The sequence below is a fragment of the Salarias fasciatus genome (genome assembly GCF_902148845.1).
Source record: "Salarias fasciatus chromosome 23 unlocalized genomic scaffold, fSalaFa1.1 super_scaffold_20, whole genome shotgun sequence".
Taxonomy (NCBI): Eukaryota; Metazoa; Chordata; class Actinopteri; order Blenniiformes; family Blenniidae; genus Salarias; species Salarias fasciatus.
In genome coordinates this window covers 14,873,289-14,886,169 of record NW_021941230.1, presented here as the reverse complement: position 1 = coordinate 14,886,169, position 12,881 = coordinate 14,873,289, and the positions used below count along the sequence as shown (strand labels likewise).

The following is a 12,881-nucleotide window of genomic DNA, read 5'->3' as shown; positions in this document are numbered from 1 at the left end:
TCACCCCCTGATGCACACAGCTGGTATTTGTTATAATTAGTGCACTGCATCTTTAAATAATTGTCATTTCTGCATAGTGACCAACATCTGACGCTCATATTCTTTTGTTAAACTGTTTAATGTCATGTTCAAAAACATAAACCTTGTGAAAAGTATTTTATAACTTCACGTCATCTGCTGCACATCTGATTGAGTGTGTGATGAAGGATGACATGTTCACATGATTTTTTTTTTTTATGAGCAAACACTAAAGGAATATTTATTAGAAAGTTTTTTTTTTCCTACTTCACCTGACGCCAGCTGCCTTCAGGGGCCCCAAAATCTGTGTCACGCCCAGTAAATAAATATTGTGTGGAAGAAAACCTCTTGGCTCACGTTTCATCATTTAAAGTCATTTATTTCAAATTAAGCTGCCTTATTATTTGTTATTATGATTGGTGTTGTTCATGTTTTTTACAGACTTTTTTTTTGGTTTTAACTTGAAATCTTGGCCCCAGAAGATGAACGACGATAACATCTTAAAACATAAACACTTTAAATGAAAAGTCCGTTTAAATGAGGACGTTCAGGATATCGTTAGAGCGCCTTGTGTGTGCAGCAGCGTTGCCATGGTAACGGCCAGCAGTGGTTTGTAGTTGAGGGCGATGACGCGCGAACAGAAGTCGGCGATGAGGCCCACGAAGTCGCAGCAGATGATGTTGACGGCGGCGGCCCCGGGGCCGGCGCGCTGTGCCGCCGCCCAGCGCAGCAGCGGCGCCGCCGCCTTCACCGTCATCTTCCTCAGGTCGTCCAGCGGGTGCAGCAGCACGCACGCGGCGTCCTCGGTTAGGTTCAGACCGCACACGTAGAAACCAGCTGCAGAAAGACGGAAGGTTGCTTTTCAGGCGTCAGGGTAAGAGTAAACTGTGAGTATCTGAGCACCTGGTCGTCCTTCGCGCTGCCGCTCCTCCAAGTAGGAGACCACCTCCAGAGGATCGGGGCTGTCGGCGTACCTGCGGCAGTGGACATCGCTTTACAGGAGAAGGTTCACGGCTCTCAGTGGGATTCAGGAATGAGGCTGTCCTAAACCGTTCACGCACCAGTACGGAATTCCTGGCCACAGCTCAGGATGCTGCTCCTGCTCTCTGTCGTAGGACACGACAAGCTGCTGACCTCTGACCCAACAGGAGCGCAGGGTGGGAATTTCCTGTTCTCAAAGGAAGCAGAAGAACTGCGTTTGTCATTGTCATCCAGGAAATATCATTCGACATGGTTTCCAAATGTAAAAGAAAAACTTCAATAGCGTGTGTGTGTGTGTGTGTGTGTGTGTGTGTGTGTGTACCTTGGAGTAGACCAGTTTGTGTGTGAACAGAGAGGTGATTAAATTCATCAAGTGTGTGTGGTCTTCATCAGTCAGAGATTCGAAGTGAGAGAATGCAATGATGAAGACTTCGGAGGGATGAAGGTCGAGCCAACAGGAGAGTTCCTGCAGAGTCTCCTACACACACACACACACACACACACACACACACACACACACACACACACACACACACACACACACACACACACACACACACACACACACACGCTGTTACACACAGTAACAGAGGGAGGCGGGAGCTGTGCTGCCAGGCGGTCTCTCTCACCTTGACTCGAAGCTTTGTGTACAGACCGTGAGCGAAGTACAGGTCTCCTCCCGCTTTGGGCTTCTTGGCCACGCGCAGGTCCAAGAACCGAACGCCCAGATCACACTGCTGACTGAGCACCGACTGCTGCTGACAAACAAACAAGAAACAATCTTCAAAGACTTCCAATCAAATAATTTTTTTTTAAATAAATATACTTAAGTAAAGTGTTTGAGGTTATTTAGGAGATGTTTTTTTTTTTTTAGTGTACTTCTTTTATTAATCATGTACAGGCGGCGGCGGGGTGTGGGGTAGGGGTGGGTCTTGGGGGGCCGCACCTGCGTGGTGGCCCAGCGGAAGACGCATGTCCGCGTGCAGCGGGGCAGGACACGGTCGCAGAGGGTGAGGATGCAGGGCTGGGACGGCAGCAGCGGGGAGGACGCGTCCAGGCAGAAGGACATGCTGTCATGGCTCCCTGCGGGGAGACGCGGTGTCCGTGAGTCCGGTCCGGTTCGGTCCAGTCCGGATCCGGTTTGGATTCGGCCTGCACCGCTTCTTACCCGGGATAGCGAGCTCCCACAGCGGGACGTCGTGCAGCCGCGGCGGCAGACGAGACATCCAGTCCACATTCCATCCCGGGTCCAGGTCCGAATCCCGGTCCGGGTTCCAGCCCGACATCCCTTCGGTTTGTTTACAAACACTTCCGGGTGGAAATACGTCATCAGAGAAGAAAAGGAGAAGTTAGGAAAACTTTTAAAACTTAAACAAAACAAATATAAATAATATATTTTCCTGAAAACTTAACTGATGTACATAGATGTAAAAATACGTTGATGTAAAATTTAGCTTTTGTCTTGAATGCCGAGAAAGTTCTGGTGATTTAAATCCCAGTTGTGTGTGTGGTTTTTTTTGTTTTTTTTTTTTTGGGGGGGGGGGGGGGGGGGGGGTAATGTCTTGTTTTGTACTATTTGATGCTAAAAGAAATTCTATTGCCCTCATTCGTGATGTCAAATTATTCTCTTCATCGTTGCACATTAAAAGGGCATATTTATGCATTTTTTCAAACACTCTTCTAACCATTCAAAACAGCCTGAATCTATACTTTACTGAAATTCTGTAAACCATGTAACTTTATTTCATTTTCCTTTTTTCATTCTTGTACTTCTGCTGTTCATATAAAAAAAAAATGTTTTTTTCACTGATTCCAGTTTGTAGTGATGTCTTGTTGACAATGTGTTTAAGGTTTAAAATATATATATATATATTTTTTTTTTTTTTTAAATCCCAGATATGTTCTAATATTTACTTGGAAATAAGCTTGGTACCAAGGAATGTTTCGGTCCGTCGCTGACCGGACATCGGAGGTGTAATGAGGCCTTCACACCGCCAGGGGTCATTACGACACATTCCTACTCCCTTCAAACCGGAACTGTCGCATGTCAACAAAACACGTGTGGAAGAGGCAGAAGGAGCTCGTGGGGTGGCGATAGAGTCGTGAGCGGCAGATCGGGGGCAGTAAGTGTAGATTAGATGCCCCGAGGTTCACGGTTAGAGGGCAAAGATGAAGTTCGCTTATAAAGTAAGTCCGCTGACAGAGAAGGAGGCTCATACAGTCTGAGCTAACTGTTAGCATCTGTTAGCATGGACTGCTCTGAGTGCTAATGAATGGTGATAATCATTGTATCAACCTTTTGCTTTCCTCCTCCTGCAGTTCTCAAACCTTTTAGGAGCGGTGTATCGTCAGGGGAACCTGAGTTTCTCCCCAGATGGGAACAGTGTGATCAGCCCAGTGGGAAACAGACTGTCAGTGTTCAACCTGAAGAAGTGAGTTCAGATCAGCTGTGTGTGTGTGTGTGTGTGTGTGTGTGTGTGTGTGTGTGTGTTTTCCTGCAGAGTGGTATTTCTGAGTAAACTATTCTGATTACTTGCTGATGCAAACATGTTTTGAATGTGCCGCAGTAACACCTCAGAGACGTTACCCATCGCCACCTCAAAGAACATCAGCTGTGTGGGAGTTTCGCCTGACGGGAATGTTGCTGTGGTGGTGGATGAAGGTCCGACAGTCTCCACACTGTCCTCTTGCTGTCTGTGAACATTCAGTGTATTGATTTATTTGCGTGTGTGTGGTCCAGACGGAGCGGCCCTGCTGGTCAGCCTGGTCACTCGAGCCGTCCTCCACCACTTCCACTTCCACAGAGCCGTACACAGCGTGTCGTTCTCGCCTGACGGCAGGTAAGCAGTCAGCTGGTGTTCCCGCGTGTTGCCCTGACGACAGTATGAAGGTGTGTGTTGCTGATGCCGGAGTGTGTCTGTGCTCCTCAGGAGGTTTGTGGTGACCAAGGAGAACGTCGCCCTGATGTACCACGCTCCAGGAAAACGACGCAACTTCAACGCCTTCGTGCTGGATAAGAGTTACTACGGGCCGTACGATGAGACCACCTGTATCGACTGGACCGACGACTCCAAGTAAAGACCTTGCTCCTCTTCCTCCTCCCTCCTCTTGTGTCCTCAGATGTTTGTTATTACAGACAGTAGACGGAGTGTTGATGTCTCCTCAGGTGTTTCGTGGTGGGCAGCAAGGACATGTCCTCCTGGGTGTTTGGAGCAGAGCGCTGGGTGAACCTCATCTACTACTCCCTGGGGGGGCACAAGGACGTGATGGTGGGCTGCTTCTTCGAGAAGGACAGTCTGGACGTAGGTTTGCTTCCCGCCACGATGGATTTCAGGATGAGAGCTCGGTGAGAGACGAGTGTGTGACTGTGTGTTTTCAGCTGTACACAGTGAGTCAGGACGGGACGCTGTGTGTGTGGGAGAGCGACACGGGGCTGGACGGCCTCTTCCTCAGCAGGAAAGAACAGAAAGCCTCGGCACAGGAGGAAGATGAGGAGGAGGAGGAGAGAGGCGAGGGGGAGGTGATCAGAGGGAAAGTGGAATCCCAGAAGGACAAGAAAGAGAAGAACGTCCGATACCGACAGAGGAGCAAGTGAGACGGCTCAGAGCCTCGTTCGTCACTCTGTCTCCGTCTTCCTGTTCTCACATGCTCTCACTTCTGCTCCTCCAGACACTTCTTCAACAAAGAGGGAGACTTTAACAAGCTGACCGCCGCCACCTTTCACAAACAGACACACCTCCTGGTTACCGGGTTCGAGTCTGGGGTCTTCCACCTGCACGAACTCCCCGAGTTTAATCTGATCCACTCTCTGAGGTGAGACCGCCTGACGCTGTTCCTCCGCCTCAGCCAGAGCCGAGCAGCTGACGGGTGTTCCTCGGGGTTCAGTGCTCGGATCACGGCTTCTCTCTCCTGCAGTGTGTGAAGCTTTATGAAGACGACACCGTTGTTTACACATCTCAACTGTATTGCTTTGGACTGACATGTATGTGTTTGTCTTCGCAGTATTGCGGATCAGAGGATTTCGTCTATAGCAATAAACTCCTCCGGGGACTGGATCGGCTTTGGCTGCTCGCGTAAGAAACGTTGATTCCTATTACAACCGTGAAGGCTAATACATCCAGCATGCTAATGGCGGGGGCTGTTTCAGGGATGGGGCAGCTGCTGGTGTGGGAGTGGCAGAGCGAATCGTACGTCTTCAAGCAGCAGGGACACTTCAACAACATGGCGACGCTGGCGTACTCGCCGGACGGACAGTACATCGCCACAGGAGGAGACGACGGCAAAGTGAGTCCCTCTACTGCAGTGTGTGTGTGTGTGTGTGTGTGTGTGTGTGTGTGTGTGTGTGTGTGTGTGTGTGTGTGTGTGTGTGTGTGTGGGGAGGTGAAGTGCAGCTGTGACCCCCCCCCGCTCCCCCGTGTCGTGCTGTGTGCAGGTGAAGGTGTGGAACACACACAGCGGACTCTGCTTCGTCACCTTCACCGAACACAGCAGCTCCATCACCGGCATCACCTTCACCTCCAGCGGCTTCGTCATCCTCAGCGCCTCCCTTGACGGCACGGTGCGCGCCTTCGACCTGCACAGGTGAGACGGACAGAGACAGACGGGCCGCCGTCTGACACGTGGTGCGTCGTGATGTCTTTAAATAGTGTGTGTCTGCGTGTGTGAGCGCAGGTACAGGAACTTCCGGACGTTCACGTCTCCCCGCTCCGTGCAGTTCTCCTCCCTGGCTGTAGATGCCAGCGGAGAGCTGGTGAGCGCCGGAGCTCAGGACTCCTTCCAGATCTTTCTCTGGTCCATGCAGACGGGCCGTCTGCTGGAGGTACGGCCCTCACACACCCTGAGATGGAGGAAATGTTGATTTCAGTCCTTAAAGATCCGATCTGAGCTTCACACAAATAAAACTATCATTTCAAATACAGCAACAGCCTTATTTATCTTTAAAAATACAGAATATTATGTAATTACCCAACCAGACGATGAGATAGGTGACTGGGTGATGGAGGGGTGTCAGACTGACTCCGCCCCCTTGCTGTGCAGGTCCTGGGGGGTCACGAGGGTCCGGTCAGTGGTCTGAGCTTCAGCCCGGTCCAGTCGGTCCTGGCCAGCGTGTCGTGGGACCGCACCGTGCGGCTGTGGGACATGAAGGACAGCTGGCAGGTCAAAGAGACCCTCGCTCTGAGCGCCGACGGTAAGCCCCGCCTCCGTAGCATCGCCCCCCCCCCCCCCCCTTCTTCCCCTGCGGCGTCTCACGGTGGGCCGCCGTTCCTCCTCAGGCCTGGCGGTGGCGTACCGGCCCGACGGCCTGGAGCTGGCGGTGGCCACGCTGAACGGAGAGATCTCCTTCTGGAACCCGCAGAGCGCCGCGCAGACCGGGTCCGTGTCCGGGCGCCACGACCTGCAGACGGGCCGCAAGGAGACGGACAAGATCACCGCCAAGCAGCTCGCCAAGGGGAAGTGAGTGGGCGGGGCCTCCGTCTGTCCGTGAAGCCAGTTTGCGATCCAGACCCTGGGTTCACCTCCTCCTCCTCGTCCTCCTCCTCCTCCTCCTCCTCCTCGCAGGTCCTTCACCTCTCTGTGTTACTCGGCCGATGGGGAGTCGGTGCTGGCCGGGGGTCAGTCCAAGTTCGTTTGTATCTACAACGTGAAGGAGCAGATGCTCCTCAAGAAGTTTGAAATCTCCTGCAACCTGTCGTTCGACGCCATGGAGGTACCGGCGGCGGCTCCCGCTGCGCAGAATGACGTGAATCTGGTTCTGGTTTAATGTGGTGGACATGCCGTCTGGCTGCAGGAGTTCCTGGACCGGAGGAAGATGACGGAGTGGGGCAGCCTGGCGCTGGTGGATGAAGGGGCGGGGGAGGAGGGGGGCGTGGACATCAGCCTCCCCGGGGTCCGCAAAGGTAGGGGGCTCGGCGAGCGGCGAGCTGCTGCTGCCGCCGCGTCCTTCACTCCGTCACGCCGGGCTTCCTTCTCCCTCCGCGTGTCCTCACAGGCGACATGAGTTCCCGCCACTTCAAGCCGGAGATCAGAGTCAGCTCGCTGCGCTTCTCCCCGACAGGTGGGTCGGTTCCCGGTGGGGCTGCGGACCGTGGCGGCGCCGGTCGCTAACCCCTCCCCCCTCCGCCTCCTCTCAGGGCGCAGCTTTGCGGCGGCGTCCACCGAGGGTCTGCTGATCTACTCGCTGGACAGCTCGCTGCTCTTCGACCCCTACGACCTTGACCTGGACGTGACCCCGGCCGGCGTGCGCAGACAGCTGCAGCTGCAGGAGTGGACGGCCGCCATCGTCATGTCCTTCCGGCTCAACGAGAAGCTCCTGAAGCAGGAGGTGCTGGAGGCGGTGCCGCACCAGCAGAGTGAGACACACACTCTCACACACACACACCCGAGTACACACACTGGGGCACAACTGACTGTGTGTGTGTGTGTGTGTGTGTGTGTTGCAGTCCGGGTGGTGTGCAGCTCTCTTCCTGACGTGTACGTGGAGAAGCTGCTGGGTTTCGTGGCGTCCTGTCTGGACTCGTCGGCTCACCTGCAGTTCTACCTGACGTGGGCTCAGAGCCTCCTCATGCTGCACGGGCACAAGCTGAAGAACAGGTGAGGCCGCCGTGCACGCCACACACACACACACACACACACACACACACACACACACACACACACACACACTGACCCTCCCTGTGTGCGCAGGTCGGTGGCCATGCTGCCCACGCTGCAGGCGCTGCAGAGGAGCATCCAGAGACACGTCGACGGTCTGTCCAAACTGTACGTGTCGCTCACCGAATCTGTCCAATCGCACGCTGCCTTCAGCACCAGCTTCACTGACCCTGTCTGTGTGTGTGTTCTGTGTGTGTGTGTGTGTGTGCGCACAGCTGCGACTTCAACATGTACAACATCCGGTACGCCGTCGCCCTCTCCAAGCAGAGAGGAGTGAAGCGTGGCGCCGAGGAGGACGAGGAGGAGGAGGAGGAAGATAAAGATGAAGGGCTGTCTGAGGAGATGAGTGAAGTGTCTGTGGAAGACATGACGCTCTAGATGTCTTCGATATTTTGTAAAGTTGTTTCTTAATAAATTTTTATGTAAAAGTGTCTGATTTGTTGTTTTCTTCCATTCAGTTTAGTTAAAATCAGTTTAATGTGACAAAATGAGGATTACAGGTGAAAACCAGGAGATCAGAGATTCTCAGTGAGACATTCACTCATAATTTCATTCAAACATCTTGACTTTTCCCTTTAATCTTGTTTGTGTTGTCAGTATCGTTTCAGCCTTATCCTTTTGTTTTAGCTCATATTACTTTAGATCTTTTTGTTTGACATTAGTTTTAGCATGTTATGTAGAAACACCACATAAAGATTGTTTTGATAATTACATTAAAGTAACCGATACATGTTTTGTACACCCGTCTTCTCATTGCTGCACGCTGCTCAGTCCTGTGCACGGTTGCAGGACGCTGGAGCTCAGTGCACCGAACTGTTGGCGAAGGTAGAGACACTTCGATACACACAATCACGCCAAGGGGCAATTAAGTATAACAGTATATGAGCATGCCTGTTTTTGAGACAGTGGAAGGAAATCCATGCACATGTGGCCAGATTATGCAAACTCGCACACAAAGACCCAGCTGGTGTTTCAGCCCTCAAACCTTTTGCATCAGTGAGGTTTGACGACTGTTAACTAAAGGAATACATTTATGAGTGTTAATTTTTAGGCAGTGCTTATCAAAATACAAACACGTGGCATTAATTCCAGAGGGGAATTCATTCTTTAGCTATCTACATTAGTCCCATCCTGTTACTCAGAGCAGTAAGCTGCCATGACAGGATCCATGGAGCCGGTGAGCCAAGGGGCATGGCTCAACGGACCAAACCAGCGAATACCAGTTGGAAAGTCTGCTTTTTCAACCTTCCATCCACCATTGCTTACACTTATTTCAAACATTTAAGCAGTTTTTAGTATCAAGATTTTAGTTTATTTTAGTCAGACATATTTTTAGTTTAGGAGTCTGATATGTTCTTTAATTCTGTGTTTTTATTTTCAGCAAAAATCAAACTGAAAAACTGAGCAAAATATGGAGATATATGAAAACAAATTATATTTTTTTTAATATAATGTTCCCAAATATTTGCATTTCTGATGTTTTCTGTCCTCTTTTTTTTATTCAGCATCATGCAAAATTAAAATTGTAGTTTTACTAAATATCGGTACACGACTTCCCAGAAACACTTGCGGGGGAGAGGCGGAAGCGGAAGAGGAGGAGTTCGGGTCAAAATGAGGGAAAATAAGAACATGTCCGAGTCCCCGTCCCGAGCTGCAAAAGAAGCTCCGGCAAAGAAACAGAAACTCAGCAGCGACGAGAACAGCAACCCGGACTTATCCGGAGACGAAAACGTGAGTCCGCCGCGAGTCCGCCGCCGCCATGTTTCCATGGCGACGGCGTGCACGAGCGCCGAGCTGCGTGCTAAAGGAGCCGGGTGGCTAAAGGGCTTAGCTTTGAGCATTCTCAAGTTCACAATTGTTTAAAGTGTCGTAAATATAGGAGACATTATTTTTTTTATTATGAAGTGCTGCATTCGTGTGTTTAACCTCCTCGGAGAAGATGTGAATTAAACTGTTCAGCTGCAGCTTCGTGTTATTTTCCAACTATAAACACTGAAACTGAATCATTTGATTTAATCCACTTTATATCGTGAAAATGCTGCTGAGGATCTCTAAACAGGCCCGCACTGCACCCAGAGTGATGATCCACCCATAATCTGGACTTTCCAAGGGTTCAGTTTCAAGCTTCTCCACATTCAAACATTCAAGTTCATTCGTTTCATCAATATTGGGACCAATTTCATTGTTACTATAATTTCTAGAAAAATGCCAAACTTTTGAATTACTTTTTGGTGTAATTGAGTTTTAAACTGCAGGGTATTGCAGTTTTTATTTCATTTTGTGTTTGTTTTAATTTTTTTTTTTTAAATTTGGCTGAAAAGTTTTATCTGATTTATTTCCTTGGTTTTCCTATGTAGTTTATGTTAGATAATTTGCAGGATCTTGCTGTGATTCCTTCTTGATTCTGTCATTTGTTGTTATTTTGTGGCTCATTTTCATGCAAATACAATATCAAGGTTTACTTTTTCAAACATAAACACGAGTGGACTTTAATTCTGAGGAAACGATCTTTTGTTTGAAAGAGGTTTCTCTCGTTAATGTGGTTTTAATGTGATGATGAAGGTATAAACGGAGCTCCGCCTGTCTTTCCCAGGATGACGCCGTCAGCGTGGAGAGCGGCAATAATGCCGAGCGGCCCGACACGCCCACCAACACCGCTAATGCCCCCGGCAGGAAGAGCTGGGGCAAGGGCAAGTGGAAGTCCAAGAAGTGCAGATACTCCTTCAAGTGTGTCAACAGCCTGCGGGTCAGTGTGTGCGATGTGCAGTTTGTTATTAGGCTGTGTGTGTGTGTGTGAGGTATGTCGTTGAACTGTGTGTGTGTGTGTGTGTGTGTGTCTCAGGAGGACCACGGACAGCCTCTGTTTGGGGTCCAGTTTAACTGGCACAGTAAGGAAGGAGACCCGCTGGTGTTCGCTACAGTTGGAAGTAACCGGGTCAGTGTCCGCCCAGCTTGGTGTGTGTGTGTCTGTCTCTGTCGTTGTGTATGTGGTTCTGAGCAGTGTGTGTCTCCTCCTCTTGCAGGTGACTCTGTATGAGTGTCACTCTCAGGGAGAAATCAGATTACTGCAGTCGTACGTGGACGCTGACGTATCCTTCCTCTTCAACACACGTTACTCCATTACGTTTTTTTTAACCTGAAAAATGATAGAAACACAGACTCTGGTGTCGTTTTGTGTGGTTAATCAGTTGCTGGAGCCAGAATGACGTCTTTAATCCGGCTGAGGCTGCTTCGCCTGCAGCAGCTGTGACTCCTGACGGTGTTTCTTTAACTGGAGTGCGTGTGTGTGAAAGGCCGAGGAGAACTTCTACACCTGCGCCTGGACCTACGACACCAACACCAGCCACCCCCTGCTGGCCGTGGCCGGCTCCCGCGGCATCATCCGGGTCATCAACCACGTCAGCATGCAGTGCATCAAGGTGAGGGCGTGGCGGAGCGCTGGCTGCAGCGGCACGGCTGATCCTGCAGAGTGAGATGATCGAATGCTTTTTTTTCCTGTTGTCTGTTAGCATTACGTAGGTCACGGCAACGCCATCAATGAGCTCAAGTTTCACCCGCGGGATCCCAACCTGCTGCTGTCTGTGAGCAAAGGTGAACGCCTGACGACGCACGCTGCCTTCAGGGGCCGTCGGTGAAAACGGATTTCACTGAAGTGTTTGACTCTGTGCTGCTGAGCAGCGGTGTAAATGCTCCTCTGCGTTCTCAGATCACGCTCTGCGACTGTGGAACATCCAGACAGACACTTTAGTGGCCATATTTGGAGGAGTGGAGGGTCACCGAGACGAAGTGCTGAGTGCCGTGAGTGTCTCCAGGCGTTGTGTCGGTGCAGGAGCAGGACCGAGTTCAGATCGGTGTCGCGTTTTGGAGGTTTCTCCTCGGTGACTCCAGCCGTTTGTTTTCAGGATTTCGACCTGCTTGGTGAGAAGATCATGTCCTGCGGGATGGACCACTCCCTCAAACTGTGGCGGATCAACTCCGAGAGGATGCAGCGAGCCATCAGAGGCTCCTACGAGTACAACCCGTCCAAGACGAACAGGTCAGGCCCCCGCAGACCTCCCGACGCTTCCACGGGCCTCCCTCTAAACCTTCTCCTCGGCCCACTTGGTCTTTCAGGCCGTTCGTGTCTCAGAAGATCCACTTTCCTGACTTCTCCACGCGAGACATTCACAGGAACTATGTGGACTGCGTGCGCTGGCTCGGAGATCTCATCCTGTCCAAGGTCGGTGAACGTCTCACTGACGGTGAGCCGCACTGTCCCTGCTGTCCTGAACGTTGGCGTGACCCTGAAGGGCGATTTTGTTGCTTCCAGTCGTGCGAGAACGCCATCGTCTGCTGGAAACCGGGAAAGATGGAGGACGACATCGACCACATTAAAGCCAACGAGTCCAACGTGACCATCCTGGGACGCTTCGACTACAGCCAGTGTGACATCTGGTACATGCGCTTCTCCATGGACTTCTGGCAGAAGGTTCTCTTTTTTTTTTACCATTTCCACTCCATGGACTGAGAGTGCAGCGAGTCGGAGGAGCGCTCTCTCACTCTGCTGATCGTCCACAGATGCTCGCTCTGGGGAACCAGGTGGGGAAGCTCTACGTGTGGGACCTGGAGGTGGAGGATCCACATAAAGCCAAGTGAGTGACAGCGTTTGCGTTCTCCTCAGATCTTTTGGCTTTGCCACTAAGTCTCCCCCCCCCCACTCCTCCTCCTCAGGTGCACCACCCTGACGCTCCCCAAATGCACCTCCGCCATCAGACAGACCAGTTTCAGTCGCGACAGCAGTATTTTAATCGCGGTGTGTGACGACGCCTCCATCTGGCGCTGGGACAGGCAGCGCTGAAGCCCCCCCCACCCTCCTTCTCAGCCCTCCCCTGCTGCCCCCCTCCTGCTGGACGGAGAACCACTGCGGAAGACCTTCCCATTCCGATGTGGCGAAGTGAATGCGTGTCTCGCTGTTGTGTTTCGTAACGAGCGAAAGTGGCGTCTGTTCTTTCAGATGAGTCGTGTGCCTTCCTCTTCTCTCTGCAGCCTTTTCTATCACTCGAACCCCCCCCCCCACCCTCTCTCCACGCTGAAGCCCCTCCCTCCCCACCGCCCACAGGTTTATTGTATGTCAGTGTCCTCCGTGAGTTCGCTCAATAAAACCAGTTTTTATAAATATGAGCTCCAGATTTTATTTTCTCCCTGAAGTCTCGACTGTCGCGTGTGCTGATGGATCATCCTGGTGCCTTCTG

The 12,881-nt window shown here is 51.3% G+C and overlaps 3 protein-coding genes across 5 annotated transcripts; 2 read left to right on the top strand and 1 right to left on the bottom strand.

The window, feature by feature from the left end:
* Window positions 1-97: 97 nt before the first annotated feature.
* On the bottom strand, window positions 98-2,307 carry LOC115383859 (PI-PLC X domain-containing protein 1-like). Of its 2 annotated transcripts, none has more exons than XM_030086054.1 (7): window positions 2,168-2,307; window positions 1,946-2,082; window positions 1,629-1,757; window positions 1,322-1,477; window positions 1,080-1,186; window positions 922-992; window positions 98-855 (listed from the first exon to the last, which is right to left on the bottom strand). In XM_030086054.1, the coding sequence occupies exons 1-7, from the start codon at window positions 2,283-2,285 to the stop codon at window positions 566-568; spliced, it is 1,008 nt and encodes a 335-aa protein (XP_029941914.1). In that variant the 5' UTR covers window positions 2,286-2,307; the 3' UTR covers window positions 98-565. The 2 variants fall into 2 exon arrangements, with proteins under 2 accessions (XP_029941914.1, XP_029941915.1); XM_030086055.1 differs by having other exon boundaries at window positions 1,629-1,754.
* Window positions 2,308-3,040: 733 nt separating this feature from the next.
* On the top strand, window positions 3,041-8,081 carry LOC115383850 (periodic tryptophan protein 2 homolog). The gene is made up of 21 exons (XM_030086041.1): window positions 3,041-3,186; window positions 3,319-3,431; window positions 3,567-3,661; window positions 3,740-3,839; window positions 3,930-4,073; window positions 4,166-4,301; window positions 4,379-4,590; window positions 4,669-4,812; window positions 5,002-5,072; window positions 5,147-5,283; window positions 5,432-5,580; window positions 5,671-5,818; window positions 6,037-6,187; window positions 6,273-6,453; window positions 6,559-6,706; window positions 6,788-6,896; window positions 6,989-7,054; window positions 7,131-7,349; window positions 7,440-7,590; window positions 7,684-7,758; window positions 7,866-8,081. Exons 1-21 carry the CDS (start codon window positions 3,169-3,171, stop codon window positions 8,026-8,028), a joined length of 2,730 nt encoding a protein of 909 aa, XP_029941901.1. The 5' UTR covers window positions 3,041-3,168; the 3' UTR covers window positions 8,029-8,081.
* Window positions 8,082-9,236: 1,155 nt separating this feature from the next.
* Window positions 9,237-12,789, top strand: LOC115383952 (polycomb protein eed). Of its 2 annotated transcripts, XM_030086174.1 has the most exons (12): window positions 9,262-9,381; window positions 10,244-10,396; window positions 10,493-10,585; window positions 10,674-10,739; window positions 10,944-11,069; window positions 11,160-11,241; window positions 11,357-11,448; window positions 11,553-11,686; window positions 11,764-11,869; window positions 11,960-12,118; window positions 12,208-12,281; window positions 12,361-12,487. In XM_030086174.1, the coding sequence occupies exons 1-12, from the start codon at window positions 9,262-9,264 to the stop codon at window positions 12,485-12,487; spliced, it is 1,332 nt and encodes a 443-aa protein (XP_029942034.1). The 2 variants fall into 2 exon arrangements, with proteins under 2 accessions (XP_029942033.1, XP_029942034.1); XM_030086173.1 differs by having other exon boundaries at window positions 9,237-9,381; window positions 11,764-12,118; window positions 12,361-12,789.
* The last annotated feature ends 92 nt before the right edge of the window (window positions 12,790-12,881 follow it).

Coding starts and splice junctions, on each gene's coding strand:
- LOC115383859 (XM_030086054.1), bottom strand. CDS start 2,285: ATGTCGGGCTGGAACCCGGACCGGGATTCGGACCTGGACCCGGGATGG. Junction 1,758..1,945: donor TCCGCTGGGCCACCACGCAG/GTGCGGCCCCCC, acceptor TTTGTTTGTCAG/CAGCAGTCGGTGCTCAGTCA. Junction 1,478..1,628: donor ACACAAAGCTTCGAGTCAAG/GTGAGAGAGACC, acceptor GTGTGTGTGTAG/GAGACTCTGCAGGAACTCTC.
- LOC115383850 (XM_030086041.1), top strand. Junction 4,591..4,668: donor CGATACCGACAGAGGAGCAA/GTGAGACGGCTC, acceptor CTGCTCCTCCAG/ACACTTCTTCAACAAAGAGG. Junction 7,055..7,130: donor GCTGCGCTTCTCCCCGACAG/GTGGGTCGGTTC, acceptor GCCTCCTCTCAG/GGCGCAGCTTTGCGGCGGCG.
- LOC115383952 (XM_030086173.1), top strand. CDS start 9,262: ATGAGGGAAAATAAGAACATGTCCGAGTCCCCGTCCCGAGCTGCAAAA. Junction 10,740..10,943: donor AGTCGTACGTGGACGCTGAC/GTATCCTTCCTC, acceptor TGTGTGTGAAAG/GCCGAGGAGAACTTCTACAC. Junction 11,242..11,356: donor GCTGCTGTCTGTGAGCAAAG/GTGAACGCCTGA, acceptor CTGCGTTCTCAG/ATCACGCTCTGCGACTGTGG.